Source organism: Falco peregrinus, chromosome 4 (assembly GCF_023634155.1).
Source record: "Falco peregrinus isolate bFalPer1 chromosome 4, bFalPer1.pri, whole genome shotgun sequence".
Taxonomy (NCBI): Eukaryota; Metazoa; Chordata; class Aves; order Falconiformes; family Falconidae; genus Falco; species Falco peregrinus.
The window spans coordinates 24,295,898-24,312,366 of NC_073724.1; the positions used below are offsets into that span (position 1 = coordinate 24,295,898).

At 38.0% G+C, this 16,469-nt stretch overlaps 1 protein-coding gene across 1 annotated transcript in view; it reads right to left on the reverse strand.

Annotated features, from left to right (window-relative positions):
* PUDP (pseudouridine 5'-phosphatase) overlaps positions 1-16,469 on the reverse strand; it is a 75,369-nt gene that overhangs the window by 44,329 nt on the left and 14,571 nt on the right. The window contains exon 2 of the mRNA XM_055801140.1: positions 1,280-1,498. Coding sequence (XP_055657115.1) covers positions 1,280-1,498 — 219 coding nt within the window. The remainder of the gene's footprint in view (positions 1-1,279; positions 1,499-16,469) is intronic.

Genomic DNA, 16,469 nt, shown 5'->3' on the forward strand with positions numbered 1-16,469 from the left:
TGAAAAATGAAAAAAACATCCCCCCATCTTTCTTGTTTTCCTGGAGATTTTAAGTAGGTTTACAGTTTTAGGTGAATCTGTAAATGAGAAGGATTGAATTTGAAAAATCTTGCATATAAAAGACATCAGAGAGATAACTCAGCTGCATAAAATACTCTAGTTTTTAAGCTGCCTAAAATAATTATACCTTTTATTTTTGCTGCTTGTTATTTATTGCTAACATATCACATATTTTTAACTTTCATACTTTTAATGAATTATGAAACTAGTTATAAAAAAGCATCTAAAAATTAAAACATCATTAACGCACTGTAGAGTCTGTCAGAACAAACAAGCACACATTGAAAGAGAAAAAAATTATAACAGACTCATTATAGTGACATGGAGTTATTTCACTTCCAATACTTTTTTTTATTCTTCCCCCTTTCCTCCATCCTCCTTTTTTATTTTTCATTTTTCCTTCATAAATTATTGATATTTGCTCCAGGAAGTTTAACATTGTACAAAAAGTTAACAGCAATTTTATCTTCAAGTATTTCTTGTCCTGCATGGCTGAGGATTTTTCTCTAAGCATTTCAGATATAAATGTAACTGAATATAAAAGTATGAGCTCACACCGTAGATAAGATTCATCCTCCTGCTTATCTTGAGCTACTTGGTTTAAGCTACTCATTTGGACTTCCTGCACGATCACTGGTAAAAGACATGTATCTTCAGAGGGTGATAAAAATTACTTGTCTTAGGATAACCTGAGAAGCCCTCACTCTCCATTGACACACATCTGGCTCAGACACCATGCTTACATTTCAGTGTTCAGGTTAGGTAAGATTAACACCAACTGAAAGAACCCATGGGCTCATACATTTGCCTGCACATTTAAAAGTGTGTTTGTGCTTAACAAAGTCACACTACGCCCAAAGCCAGAGAAAAATAACTTGCAAAGTTACACAGCTGTCAAGTTTTATAAAGAATGCCTGGTTTACAAAGCAGATTTCATGCACATTTACCTAGTCTTTTTTCTTCTTTTCAAACATATATAAAGAAAGCTGTTCTCCAAGTAAACAAGAGAAAAATGTTGCCAGTACCCTGTAACAGGTAAAAAATTAAATTCTTTAACACATAAAGAACAGGTAGATTTGAGTAAAACTTGTTAAAACAAGAATGATGAAACTGAACCTTTAAGAGAAACCATTGTGTGGAAGGCAGGTTAAAGATTTCTACCTTGATTAGCACTAATATAATTCCATAAACAGTTTATAAATATTGAAGAGAAACATACCTGGCATCAGTTCAGCAGTAGGGAACACCTTCTCCTGCTTCATTTTACATTCATGTAATAACTCTTCTTTGGTTATTGGAAGATCTAGAACATCTCGAATAATCTGTGCCCCTTCTAGGGCTTTTTTACCCATGACCAAGGATTTCACATCCCAGGTATAGGTCTTTCCAAAACGCCCACAGATCTCTTCATACACTACCGTATAGAGATGCTCGGTATCTGCCAGAAAAAAAAAAGGAAAAAAAAAAAAAAAAGAGAGAAGAAGATTAAAACCATGATCAACCAGCTGAGCAGTCAGTCTTACAAGAAGGACCACATATATGGTCACAGAATGAACTGCCAGGAGCCAAAGAACATACCTAAGTGGACAAAATTGCCTCCCTTTATTTGCAGCAGGGAAGCCAGACTTCTAAGATCACCTCAGATGTACCTAGTTTTTCAAGCTGTCACTTCTTTGATAAGAAAAGGTTACAGAGGGTCACAACAAAGAACTATCTAGAGCTGCTCTTCCATCACTTTTCTGTACTATACAAGTTAGCAACCACTGTCTTAATTCAAATATTCTGTTCTTTGCATAAGAAAGAAAAGAAAGGAAGGAAATCTGGTACTTGGGGGATGTCATTACATATTGCATGTGAATTGGAAAAAAAATATTAATTATTTAAGAGTGCCTTTGAATGGAAGCTTCAGAGTGCCTTCAAAGATGCTACAGTCATTATTATAGTGCTGCTGGCACCTCTGCATTTACATGTGATTATTCAAGCAGAACACACCCACTTGTATTTCCAGGGGGTTTCTGGCAAGAGTAAACTTCAGGCTGAATTCTACGAGTGAAACTATCAGCTTCTATGTCAAAGGTGGTTTTAGTTTTCAAAATAATTTAAAAAAAAACCAAAACAAACAAACAAACAAAAAAACCAAACAAACCCAAACAATCCTTTCTTTCCTGCCAGAGAAATCTTTGGAAAAGGTCAATAATATTTAACACTAAAATAGGGGGGAAAAAATCCTTTCAATTCTTGGTTTCATTTCAGCAAAGATCTTGAACAGTGGCTTTTCTACCTGTTTATCTGTTTAAGTAGTCTTCTTTGAAACACCAGCTACTGCTGTTAACCACACTTCAATCTCCTTCTCATGCATGTCTCTGCCTTCTGTATCTCTAAAGACATGTTTCTTATTATCACTTTAGCAATGAAAGGAAGCAGTTGCTCTTAAGAGATTTATTTAGAGAAATTGGGGACTTCAGTGATCAACATGTCCTTTGCCATGTAAAAACATTTTTTATAGAGCTAATAGTGAAATTATTCATGCGGACATTGTCTCACTTTCTGAATATATAAGAAGTATGCAACAGAGTTTAAACTTTAGGCTTTAACATAGGTACCACCAAGAACACAGACTGAAGAACTAAGAGCAGAGCTCATGACTACAACATATGTGAAGACCTTCCCTGCAGTCTGACAAATGCTTACCGCTTAACCACAGTAATCTGCTTGTCCTGAGATCAGCAGATGATTCCAACCTGAAATCAAATGAGAAACACAGGGGCCATGTCCTGTTATTGCAGCTACCACCATGTGAACACACAGCGGTGCAGAAGACATGCTCTACTACCTGCCAGAGTGCTCTTCTCTATGTTCCCCTTCAGTTACTAGAAGGAATGTTGAGCCAAAAGATTGGCTAAAAACCCACTGCACTTGTCTGGACTGCTTAGCAGGGCAACAAATGGTTCACAAAAACCTCTTAGGTTAAACATGAAAGGAAGGAAAAAAAAAAAAAAAGCACCTGTGGTACTCTGCAAATGTTTCTTAAACTATTACAGTTATGGAAAAAAGAGTCATCTTGGAAGAAAAAAAAAATAGCAACTGTGGTACTCTTTGCAAATGTTTCTTAAACAATTACAGTTATGGAAAAAAGTTAAGAGTAATCTTGGAGAGCCATAAAGCACACTGGACAGGTATCAAAACAGAAACAAGGAACTGGGCTTTATGAAGTGTTGGACTGGCTAAGACCAGGAAGGAAAAAAAAAATCAACAAAAAAATCCCCCCTGTTTGCTTGATACTGCCAGGTGGTACTCTCTGCAAGCTGAGAAGGTGAATTAAGAACAGTGTTTAAAAGGTCACAGTTTTCCCTTTCCTTTTTTTTTTTAGATACAGTGATTTTTCTTCTCTATCTGAGTCACCAGGTGAAGAACATAAAATTCTTACTCTAAGTTTAAAATTGAAATTTAAAATTAGTCCTCATCTTATTAAGTCATACATAGCAAAATAAGTAGAAATAAAACAAAACAAGCAATGAAAACGTATAATTGTAGAACATGAAAATTTTCCTGCAGGTCTCTATGATAATTACACGTTTATCTATTTGAAAGTGAAAGACTCAACTGTATAGCTAAAGATAATTTAATAGCCTCCTGCATTTTAAACATGGTGGGACATATCAGACCTGTGAATAAACTTTTCCTCTTCTTCTTAAAGAAATGCTTAATCTTGTCCAGATCGTGGACCTAAAAATAACCTGTTATGCAATGTTGCAGTTTGCCAACTGAAGAGCACTCATGAACAAGTTTGACCGGAACCTATTAAAATAGCTAATTATTATCCTATTTGTATTGTGTCAGAACTTAGTTTTCTCAGTGCTCAGAAGCCCCAAACAAACACAAAACAAAAAAAAACAACACCCAAACTGGTCAACACAACCGATCACTGCCTACACTAATTTAAATGTGTGTTTAAAGCAACATAAATGCTCAAACGAGCAGGATGTCAGAAAGCCTTCTTTTCCTTCCCTCTCCTCATTAATTATCCGTTAAAAGAACTGGCTTACAAAATCTCCAAATTCTCTTTCAAAGAGATCACTTTCACTCTGCCTGAAGTCATAGCATTTGGATGGACCCTGGACATGAACTTGGTTGCAATGAAAATTATCATCATCTCCAGATTCATGTCCTCTTGTAAGACTCCACATATTTGTAATTCTTGAAAAATGACATGATTTTAATTGTCATGATTGGATGACAAAAGCATAGGTGTGAACATTTTACTTGCTTAAACAGACATGTTTCACTACAGCACATGAATAAAACCTGAAATCTGAAGGAGAAAGTACACACACATGAGCACCCACACAAACTGCAAAATCTCCAACTGCAATCTGAAGAGACCACTGCTGAAAAAGCTGCACTTTCTACATACCTAAATAACAGATAAGGACATATCCTCCTTTGATTGAAGACAAAAGAAAATCTTTATGTTCCTCTTATAATTAGACAGCAGTAAATAAATACTAAATAATGGTACAACTTCAAGATTTCTTATTCCCATTGAAACAGAGAAATCTCAAAAAAAGGTGTTTAAATACTAGCTAGGCTAGCTTTTTCACCATTATCATATAAAATAAACCATAGCACAACTGATTGATCAGAGTTTCAGTATCGCAATGAATCATAATTTCAAACTACTATAAATCGGCAACACAATAGGAAATTAAATCTAACACACACACTTGAATATAACACATCAATGAAATAAACCAAGAGGAATTATCAGTTCAAGTGCCTAATTATAGACACCTACTAGTATTTTAGACACCCTATTATGTCCAAGACATCCAGACACACTAAAAAACAGTAATCTGGGTGAGACTCACACGTTCTACAACATCCCAACTGGTAATAAACACATACATATCAGCAAGTGAACCCAGCCCCTGCTGCTCGCCCCCAACAGGAATACAAGCTCAGAACACAACAGGACACACGTGGCAGTGGCCTGTTCTAAAAGGAGGAAGGACAAGCAAGACTTCTTAGCTCCTGCAGTTTTCAGTGAATGTATAACCTCAGCCTCATTCTTTTCTGCCTTTCAAAGCACTCTTCATCTTTCTAGATCTTGTCCCTTGATATATATTTTACATGGACATCATCAGCACAACATATATCGTCCATCCACTCACTACATTTCATTGGGAATGAGTAATATTCATCCCCTAGCCACATACCAACTTCTAGCCATTTTCATAGCATCACCTCTTCTATATTTAAAGCACAGTCAACTCCACTGGTGCTGTTTACAGTGTGTAAAAGGCAGTCACCATAAATACAAATAAAGTGACAAGAATGACAGAGACACTGGATTATTCAATTTGTGATCTGGTACAAAAATATGCTGACACATATTCTGAAAAACCTACAGGTCCCTTGGCATCAGGCCGCAGTGCACAACTGGAGTGTATGATCTGCTCAGCTCACTGCAGTCAGAACTAGAAGTGCAGATCTACTGAGGCTGGGGGTACAGCAAGCATCAAGGCAGTAGCTAAACCTCAGCTTTATCAACCACCTACACATGAAGGCATCTTAAGACAGAAGGTTATGACTTCATGAATTAATATGGAACTTGACTTTTTCAGAAGGTTATGCACCTTCTGAATTTATTAAAATTATATTACTTTAATTCTAAAATAATTTCTAGTTTATCAAGGAGATAAGGTTAGTAGGCATGAAAGCTCATATTAGCCATATATCATCTTAATCATCAGTTCTGACTTCTTTGTTTGAATGATCCATCTCTTCTTTGCATCAAGCCTCCCAGATGTAATACACCTATCCTTCTGCTGGAAGTCTGAACAGAATTTTAACTGTGTACATTCAATATATTCCACTAAGTCAAAATCAGATCCTAGACACCTAAACTTTGCAAAATTTTTATTTTGATAGGGATAGAGAAACGGTTAAAAGGAAGAATTTTAATTCAAGTGTTACGTTTCTTGTGTCTGTACCTGTGAGGCAGATTTCTGTCCATATGAAGAGGAGAACCATCTTCAGTATTCAATGTAGCCAATTTTAAACACAATTAGTAATTCTTACCAAGATTTTGTCCTAAGATTGAGAAATCTCATTAGATTTTGTCATCACCAATAATGAATGAATACACAGATGACCATGATTTTGATTTCCTACCAGTCTTTCACAATATTCCTTTAATCTCTTTAGGGTATGCAACAGTGTAAGAAGCCATATAAATTATTGAAATGCTTGGGGTAAAAGTGATAAAACAATTATAAACCAGAACATGATTACAGAAGCGAAAATTTTTGCTTTATTTTTCCAATTCAATTAGTCACATTTAGCACAGTATGAAGTGTTAACTTGCAACCAAATCTATGCAACTGTTGAAATAGTGGGGGCAATCAACATTCCAGAGAGCACTAGATGTTTCCTCTACTCGTAGAGTTATAGTAATATTAATGACATTTACATCTTCTCTCATTTCTGGATTTAAATGTAACACAGGCCTTTGCATGTTTGTTCTCGTACTGTATCAACTAAACAGTGTTAAAGAAAACAGGATTTAAACAAAGTAATGGACAAGACAAAATAGTGAGAGTTTTCCCATCAGGACTAACTTTGGCAAGTCTTGAATATCCCATGCAGAACTCAATGAATGGTCCTCAAGCCAACTGACTTCAACATCGGCAAAATCATGAACTCGCGGTTCCCCTTCTTCTCTCTCCAACAATCAAAACATGGCTGATCAGCTCACTGACTGTTGTGTCAAGTCTGTGAGACTCAGGAGTGTAACAGATGCTGCAGCACTGCATGAAAGCCAGAGAATGGATGTCTCTCAGTAAGTCTCTGTGATCTACAGAGATCTGTTATCAAGCCTGCCACTCTACAGTCCACCTCCCCACAGGCAGCACATGCTCTTTGCTTGTTTGATTACACAAGTGAACCAATCCTTGAAATGCCCATATATCTGAGGATATGAGTATCAAACAGTGGTACATCCATCACATTTCCAAATGGTATGTGGGCTATCACAGAGTTTAGGAAACACCACTGCCAAGATAAAACCCACATAACTATCCACAAACTTGCAAAATTCTGCTCCTGGCTTTGGCAAGCAGGAAAAAAGAAAAGTGTGGGAAACCAATGGCCTCTGAACATCAAACTTAGAATGGAACAAGAAACATCCCCTCAATGAAAAGAATGTCAGGATATTACTGTCCAAAGTTTATCAATTACAGTTCCATCTCAAAAAATCAAGAAGAAATAATACATTATGACAAACTACTGAAAGATAAAAATAAACAGCATCATAAAAACCAGTCGCTGAGGGAGCAATAGACTATGCCACTGAATAAAGCGTAGTGCATAATTCATTCCCCATTCTTTTTCTATCTTTACCGTTTCTTTCAATGGGAATACGAGATTTCTCCCTCAAGATATCAAAAACAAAACATGAAACGAGTAGAAGCAAAGCAAAAGACTAACAACTATATAACTGTCACTGGAACAGGTCCAAAATTGCAAAAAATAATTTACATCGCCCAGAACCACTAAGAATTAGAGCTGAAGGTTCCTGAGTTAGCAAAACAATCAGCAAAAAAAGGCAAAGAAGAATCTGAAGATTTATCTTTTTTTAATAAATGATCTTTAGCAGACAACGATGTTGCGATTTGTGGTAAAAGGTCGGTATTGCAGTTCCCTCCCAATGCCTTTCCATTCACACTTTCACTACTGTGAAATCTAGTTTAAAAATGCATGACTGTGGTTACCCATGATGGCTAAGAGGAGGAAAAAGCAGCAGTTTAACAGCTGACCTCAAAATCACTTACAGTGGCTTAGCAAGACTGGGGATGAGGGAGGCAACAGAAATTACCTGTTGCACAATAGCCTAAGCGTTACAGCACTAGTCCAGAAAATGAGACTCTGCCTTTCAATCTACCCTAAAGGGCCTAAGCCTACTTCTCCAACATCCCATGATAATTTTTAATGCTATTATGTTACATATACATACACACATATATATACAAACGAATGATGTGCTTGTATATATATAAAGCATAGAAACGTGTATTTTTATATGTATGCATACATAGAGTGTGTGTGTACACATAATACTATGTTTTAAATGCAAAAGCTGCCTTTTAAAGAATAAAACTCAGATGAGTGCTAGCCAGTGAATACAAATCAATCTGGAGCCTATTGACTTAAGGGCTCATTGAAGGGATGTCAATTCAAATCCCTTAGCAAAGAAGGCCTCCTGAGGAGATGAAGAATAGGAATGTTCTATTCTTTGCCGTAGTATTCCCCCCATTCCTTCAAAATTAACTTGCTTCTGAAGAAAAATGAAATCTAAATTTATTGCCTTGCAGAGACACCCACTTCAGTCACTGTCACAGGAGGAAACAGGCACTGCTTTTATGCATGCTCGATGAAAATATTTGAGCTGTGCCTAAATTCCACAGCAAATGTTGCTGATGTACCCAGCCAGGCAGGCTGAACCTAAACACAGTGTGGCACATCGGATCAAATGCTGCTGCAGTATTTATGTCTTGTACCTTTCAGCTGATCTATTCTCACAACCAGTACCATTTAAGTTCTTATTGTTACCTGGAAGTTAAAGGATGGTAAAGCCTCTACTAAAATAAATAGCAAACACGAAATAATGGCTACTTCAAAATCATAAGGTGGTTATAATGAGCAAGTTATTCAGTAAACCATTTTACGTGATTGATAAACCATAACTTCTGAAGATAAAGAAAAAATATGACTATAATTGCTGAAAATTAAAATTACTGTTTCCAATTTAAATGAGTCATGATTTGCAAATCATTATTTTTTGATTAGCACTTAGGAACATTCACCTAAATGGTCCATTGTTCATTTTAGTAGGGAGCAGGTAGAAGTCTGTTCTGGAGTTTTAATTTTGCAAATCTGTTCCTTTTTTTTTTTTTTTCTGTTATACTAGAATATTAATGTAAGTACACTCCAAGATATATGAATATGCTGCATGGTCATTACTTCACTAAGTCCAGAGAATCACAATGCCACTGGCTAACTCCCTCGAAGTGCTGTCAGTCTGTTTTCCCTTCTCTGATACAAGCCATCCTACCATGAATTCAAGTTATTGCTAACAGGCTTGAAAAGGAAGTAAGTTTAGTGCCCCAAAAATAACAGTTGCATAGAACTATTCCCAAATGAGTATCACATATTTGCCCCTCTGGGCTTACATTACTGCAGGAATTGTTCAATGGCAACTACAGAGGAAGCCAATTTCTCATTTTATATTCAGAGAAAAAAATTTACTTCTATGTGGAAGGGAAGAAGGTTCTGAGCGAATTCAAAAGGCTTTTAGTTTGCATTAATACAGCTGACATATCTTAACACTGTCTTGTATTCACACAAGCACCTCATCCTTCTTTTTAATGCCACAAGGAAGTGAAAGAAACAGTTCAAGAATAAACCATACACACACGCTTCTGACGTAGAGCTGTAAACAAATACTCCACCGTCAACATAAAACATTGCACATTAAAAAGTAAAGGGAAGTCTGTATTCATTTCCAAAGCATAAGGGAATCCAACTTTGAAATAGCAGGCAGTATATATGACTTAATTCAAAACATTCTAAAACTGTACTTATTAAACATCATCTATGTGACAGCATCTCATTAGTTTAAAAATAGAAAAGCTGTTGATTCATAGAAACTGCCTGATACACTTTCTTTGCCATTCACAAAGGCTGTTAACCATTAAAACTAAAACTATGCGAACAGCAGTTCATATGGTGTCTACAGAATCCTGCTTGTTGGGCTCAAATCTATGGCTAACAAAGATGTAGGTTCTTAAAATGTGTAAAGACAAGGCCCAAGTCAGGTAACAGTTACACGGTCATTAGCATATGACGTACTATAACAAGGCAAGAGTATTATACAAGGAATGTTCTCATCCACAGAAGCAATTACTACCTCTGGGAAAAACAGCTTATAGGATGTTCACAAGGAAGTTAGCCTTTCACCAAGGTGGTATTTCTTCTCAATACGTTGCTGACAACGCATAGCAGCAGTTCACTGACCTGAGGAATGCAAAACAGGGTTTAAAAAGTTGTTAGAAATGAGATATTCCAAGGCTCTTGGATAATACTAGCACACAAGCTAGATGAAACCAAAAGGTTCACTATGTTATCAAAGTCAGCAGAATAACACCACCACATCTTTTCTTAATTAAGATCGCGGTGGGTTGACCCTGGCTCGACACCAGGTGCCCACCAAAGCCACTCTATCAGTCCTCTCCTCAGCTGGCAAGGGAGAAAACATAACAAAAGGCTTGTGGTTTGAGACAAGGACAGGGAGAGACCACTCACCAATTGTAGTTACAGGCAAAACAGACTCAACTTGGGGAAAATAATTTATTACCAATCAAATCAGAGTAAGATAATGAGAAAATAGAAACTAAATCTTAAAATGCCTGCCCCCCATCCCTCCTTTTTTCTCTGGCCCAACTTCACTCCCAATTTTCTCTGCTTCCTCCCCCACCACAGGGGGACAGGGAACAGGGGTTGGAGTCACTTTATCATCACAAGCTGTCTCTGCTGCTCCTTCCTCCTCATGGGGAGGGCTGCTCACATTCTTCCCCTGCTCCAGCCTGGGGTCCCTTCCATGGGAGACAGTCCTCTGTGAACTTTCCCAATTTGAGTCCTTTCCATGGGCTACAGTATTCACAAACCGCTCCAGCGTGTCCCCCCTTCCACAGGGTGCAGCCCCTCAGGAGCAGACTGCTCCACTGTGGGTCCCCCCCAGGGTTACAAGTCCTGCAAACAAACATGCTCCAGCCTGGGTCCTCTCTCCCTGGGTCCACAGGTCCTGCCAGGACCCTGCTCCAGCATGGGCTGTCCACAGGGTCCCAGCATCCTTTGGGCGTCCACCTGCTCCAGCGTGGGGTCCTCCATGGGTTGCAGGTGGATACCTGATCCACCATTAACCTCCATGAGCTGAGGGGGACAGCCTTCGTCTTCACTGTTGCATCACTATCAAAACCCTGCCATGCAACCCCAATACAGAGATAATACAGGGAGAAACACAACCTTCCCCGAACAGACAACCCAGACCTGTTCTGTTTAACCCAAAACCTAAACCAGCAACAATGAAAAAAAGAATAGTCAAGAGAGGGGGAAGAAAGTCAGAAAAATTTATTCCTCCCTGAAAAAACAACAACAAAATGAGAACAAAGAGAAAATTCTCTTCAACCCTCCACAGCTCTCTGCTAATACTGATTCTGATTTCCTTATTCTTAGAAAGCTTTTGCTTCTAAGTGTGCACACACACTTAGGCGAGTTGGGAATGCAGGTTGTTTGACTTTCGGTGTTATGCTTCTAAATCACTTTCAGTAATAGTGGCCAAAAAATCAGTTTCCTAAATAGTGGAAACATTTCAAAGGACAGAATGACTTTAATAGAAAAGAAAAACATTATTTTTCCAGCATGGCCTTGGAGAATGTTCTAAACTTAATTGCAGCAATGTGTCAAACATACTGTCACAAAGGAAGTGTAAAGAACTACAGAGACAATAAAGCTAATCTCCCCCACTCAGGAATGCCTAAAATTTTTGAAATAAATTTGCTGATGGAGTAATTTCTCTGTGGTGGTAACACTAAAAGGAAAAAAAAACAAATATCATCAATATGTTTGATTTTTCAACAGAGAGGACATTTCACTGTGGCTGATCATCTAGTCAAGAGGAAAGTGTCAGAAATACTGCAAGACCTGATCACAGTAACTCTGTAATAGCTGTATACCAAGAACTCCTAATCCTAACTAGAATCTAAAATATAAAAAAGAATCAGACCTTTGAGATTCATGAAGGAAGTGTGATACAGCAAACTGAAAATGTTTTATGAGCTATAATCACTCTGGTTTTATATAACACACACTGAAAACTGAGATGAAACCTTAAAGCCATGTTATAGATACCAGTTTAAGGGACTTCCAACACCACATGGTGTGTGGACTTCTATCCAGGCAAGCCATGGGCTTCTCTGAAGTTGCATGACCTCCAACATGGGGCTGAGCGTCAGAGTAGAGGGCTATTCTCACAGAGCACTGAAAAACCTCATACAGTGACAGCAACAGTTGCCCTACTTCCAGACAGGGCAGTAAGCTGGAGGCAGGTCCTAACTGATTCCTAGATCAAATACAGCCTGCAGGCCACAGCAGGACCACTCTAAGTTAATGGACTATCACAACCGACGGTACATGAGCTTTTTGTTTCCTAACATTATGGATAGAAGCACAGAACTACTGGAAGACTGTAATTTGGTTTAGGTTATAATCACCTTGCTTATAACTGGCATGGTGAAACAAATCCTTATAGTTGGCCGTAGAGGAGGCTTTTAACTAAGCCCCCTGCACCCACTGAGAGACAGGCACTGAAATCACAGAGTGCCTTGGCTTGGAAGGGCCCTTTAAGTATCACCTTGTACAACCTCCTGTCATGGGCAGGGACATCTTTCACTAGATCAGGTAGCTCAAAGCACCATCCAATGCACAACGCTTTTGTGTTTCTGAACTCCAACACCATTTGCACCCCAGCATCTGAGCAGCAGATGCTATGCACTGAGGACACTTCACATGGCAAAAAGAATTCTGCTTTTCCTATTCCCAGGAAATGAAGTCAGTCTGCTACTCAACTGCAGTCAAACTATCAGTACTAGATCTCTGCATTAATATTCCGTAATAAAAAAACACTTACAGAGTTCCATATGCCAATAACAGTTGTTTAATAGGATTCCTTTTATTTTCTTCATGAGTGTTTACACATTAATTCTTAGCCCTGCTGCTGAAGAGCTATATAGTTTTTCCCCCAGTAAATATTTGAAATTTTGCTGAAACTCTTTAACCTCTCTGCATAGATGATTTTGTCTACCTAGCAATACTAGTATATACAATCACACTAAAAATAGAGATTACGTTAGCCTTTATTAACTGGAAAATCTTATCAGCATATTTTGAACTAGGCTTTTCTTACAAAAATTCGTGTACGAAGTTGTGTGATCTGCCCCGGAACTCTACCTTCCATCATACAAAGTCTCTACTTAATATGGCAGATGCATACTGATTAGGAAGCCTGAAACAGAACTGCAAATACAAGGCATCAACTACAGTTCCTCTAGGATGTGGAGGAAACATTTAAAAATCAAATACATGACAAAAAAAATATCTGTGAAAGGGTTTCAAATCACCTCAGTTTGAACCATGGCGTCCATCTGGGGAAAAAAAAAAACCAAAACAAAACATCAATCTCTCCACTGCACACAAAAATTATTTTACTTTAGTAGAAGTGCTATAGAGAACACTGAAAAATTTGGCATACATCAGGTACCTAAAGGCAGATGTACTGGACCGAGTCCCAACTTTCCAGTAAAATATTTTCGTTTTTCAAGTTTTTCTAACAGTGGCATGTCCTGGCAGAGAGGAGGTAACTGAGAACAAATCTGCCTCTTAAGTCCTGCATTTGGATCAAACTGACCTAGTATTGTTTTAGTACATTATGGCAATTCTAAACTAGCATAAGGTCTTCAAATATCAAAATCCATTTAACCTAAACTCTACTATCTCTTGTTTAAAACAAGGGAAAAAATAACAAAAAAGTACCATATACTTTTTTATAAAAAGACATAAAACTTACCCACACTACAGTCCTGGAAGAATATAATGATTATAAAAAGGTTCAGACAGAGAATCTCAGTAACATGTCAGTGAACCTAATTCACATGAGGACTACTGGAGAAATAGAAAACTGGAAGAATACTCTCCAACCATAGCTATAAAAGTTATATTTTCAGCGATCTCAAAGGGGAGAGGCTGAATCTTATTTTGTTAGAAAGTGGTTCTGGGCATAATGGAAATGTTATGTTATGACTCTGTTTTGAGTGTGACAGCTTAGAGTTACAAGAAACACCACTGTGTATCCTACTAAATGAAATAAAAAATACGTGTTCAGAGACTCAAACAGTGCAAAAAACTTTAGGCCATCATTTCATTCTTCCACATGATTAATGTGCTAAAAATAAAAACAGCTATTGTGAACCAAACAAGAAATTCCACTTTCACCCTATCTTTCTTCCCTTCTATCTGAGTTGTGCAAGTCGAGGTCAGAGTTTGTGTCTTGAGACACAAGCGGCTTTACTCCCCTGTGGTTGGAACTTAATAAACCTGACACAGGAGTTACTTCCCTGGGGTGTGCTTAGTTCCACGGCAACAATGCTTGCAAAAGACAGGCTGGAAAAGTATATGCTCAATAAGCAGATAAGAGGAGAATTTTTACTTTATTTCCAAAAATAGCTCCAACTTTCTTCACTCCATCCAAAAACTAAAGAAAAAAAAATAATATCCAGTAGCTTTTCTCTCCCTACTCAGAATTAGGTACAAATCTACTGAAATCAACAGTCACAATGGTAGAAGCAGGAGACAATCAAGCTCACAGTTTCTGAATATAAACATGCTAGATAAGGTACGCATTTCCAATTCCACAGTAACTAACATGAAATTAGATTTACCAAAAAAATTTCTTTGCTCCATTGCAACAATTTGCTATCATTACGCCTGTAAAATTCAAATTTTTTTTTGAATGTGCATAGCGGGCAGCTTCATGTTTAAAAAGGGGCGTGAAGTTTAAGGAAATTATGATACAATCAGTTTCTGTGATTAACACCTGACAAGGTGTGGCAAAAAATAATAGCTAAGAACAATTAATATATGCATCCTTTATGTAACTATGTACAGTAACTATAAAACCAGTTACGAGCAGACATTCAGCAGTATCTAAACAAACCTGACACACAAAATCCAGAATGAAGTAGAAGTTACTAACAGCTGAATATGAAATAACTCTGAAAAAAATGCCATTTGTAACAGGTACTGTTCAATAAACAGTTTCTGTCATGGTTTTGGCTGGGATAGAGCTAATTTTCTCCTTCGTTGCTGGTACAGTGCTGTGTTCTGGATTTGGTGTGAGAACAATATTGATAGCACACTGATATTAGTTGTTGCTAAATGGTGCTTACTCTAAGTCAAGGACTTGTCGGTTTCCCATGCTCTGCCAGTGACCAAGTGCATAAGAAGACGAGAGGAAGCACACAAAGCCACCTGACTGGGATTAGCCATCAGGATATTCCATGCCATAGAACATCATGTTCAGTACATGAAGAGGGAAGAGTTGGTGCTGCTTGGGAACTGGCTGGACATCAGTCAGTGGGTGGTGAGCAACTGTATTGTGCATCACTTTTTTTTGTTTCCCCATTTGGGTTTTATTCTTCTCTCTTCCTCTCTCTTCTTCATTACAATTGTTATTGTTGTTATTATTGTATTTTATTTTATTTCAATTATTAAACTGTTCTTTTCTCAACTGACAAGTTTTACCTTTTTCCTGATTCTCCTCCCCATCCTGCTGGGGGTGGGGGGAGTGAGCCAGTGGCTACACGGCACTTAGCTGCTGGCTGAGGTTAAACCATGAAAGTTTCCTTGACCCCATGCTGGTAATTTCCTTTTCCTTGATCCAAAATCAAGCTTACAATCAGCAAAATAAAGTGTGTCTGCTTAATTTGCTGAATACACTAAACTGAGCCACTGGAACTTAAATGACTTTTAGACAAAAAGATGGAAGTCCTAAGGCTATACCTTTTGACCCATTATTTTTTGAAACCATTAGAAGGACTAACATCTCCTAGGCATATAATTAAAATTGCATATGCAGTTAAACAGGGTAACTTACATGCTTCCTAAATGTAAGGAAAAAAGAATCAGAAGGTATATAAGTTACAACAATAAAACCACTGGTCACTAAAGGTCCTTCTCTTTTGACAAGAGGCAAACGCACCATAGGCCACACGTTCTCTGGGCAACCTGTTGCAGTGCCTCACCACCTTCACAGTGAAGAACTTCTTCCCTCTATCTAACCTAAATCTATCTTCTTTCAGTTTAAAACAATTACCCCTTGTCCCATTGCTACAGGCATTACTAAAAAGTCTGTCCCCATATTTCTTATAAGCCCCTTTTAAGTATTGAAAGACCCCCATAAGGTCTCCCCAAAACCTTATCTTCTCCAGGCTGAACAACCACAACTCTCTCAGCCTGTTTTCTTAAAAGCGGTGCTCCAGCCATCTGGTCATCTTCATAGCCCTCATCTGGACTCATTTGAACAGGTCCCTGTTCTTCTTATGCTGGGGGCTCCAGAGATGAATATAATACTCAAGGTGGGGCTCACAACAGAGGAATAAAGGGGAAGAATCACCTCCCTCAACCTGCTGGCCATGCTTCTTTTGATGCAGCCCAGGATCAGGTTGTCTTTCTGGCCTGCAAGCGCACATCGTCAGGCCATGTTGAGTTTTTTCATCCACCAGCACCCACAAGTCCTC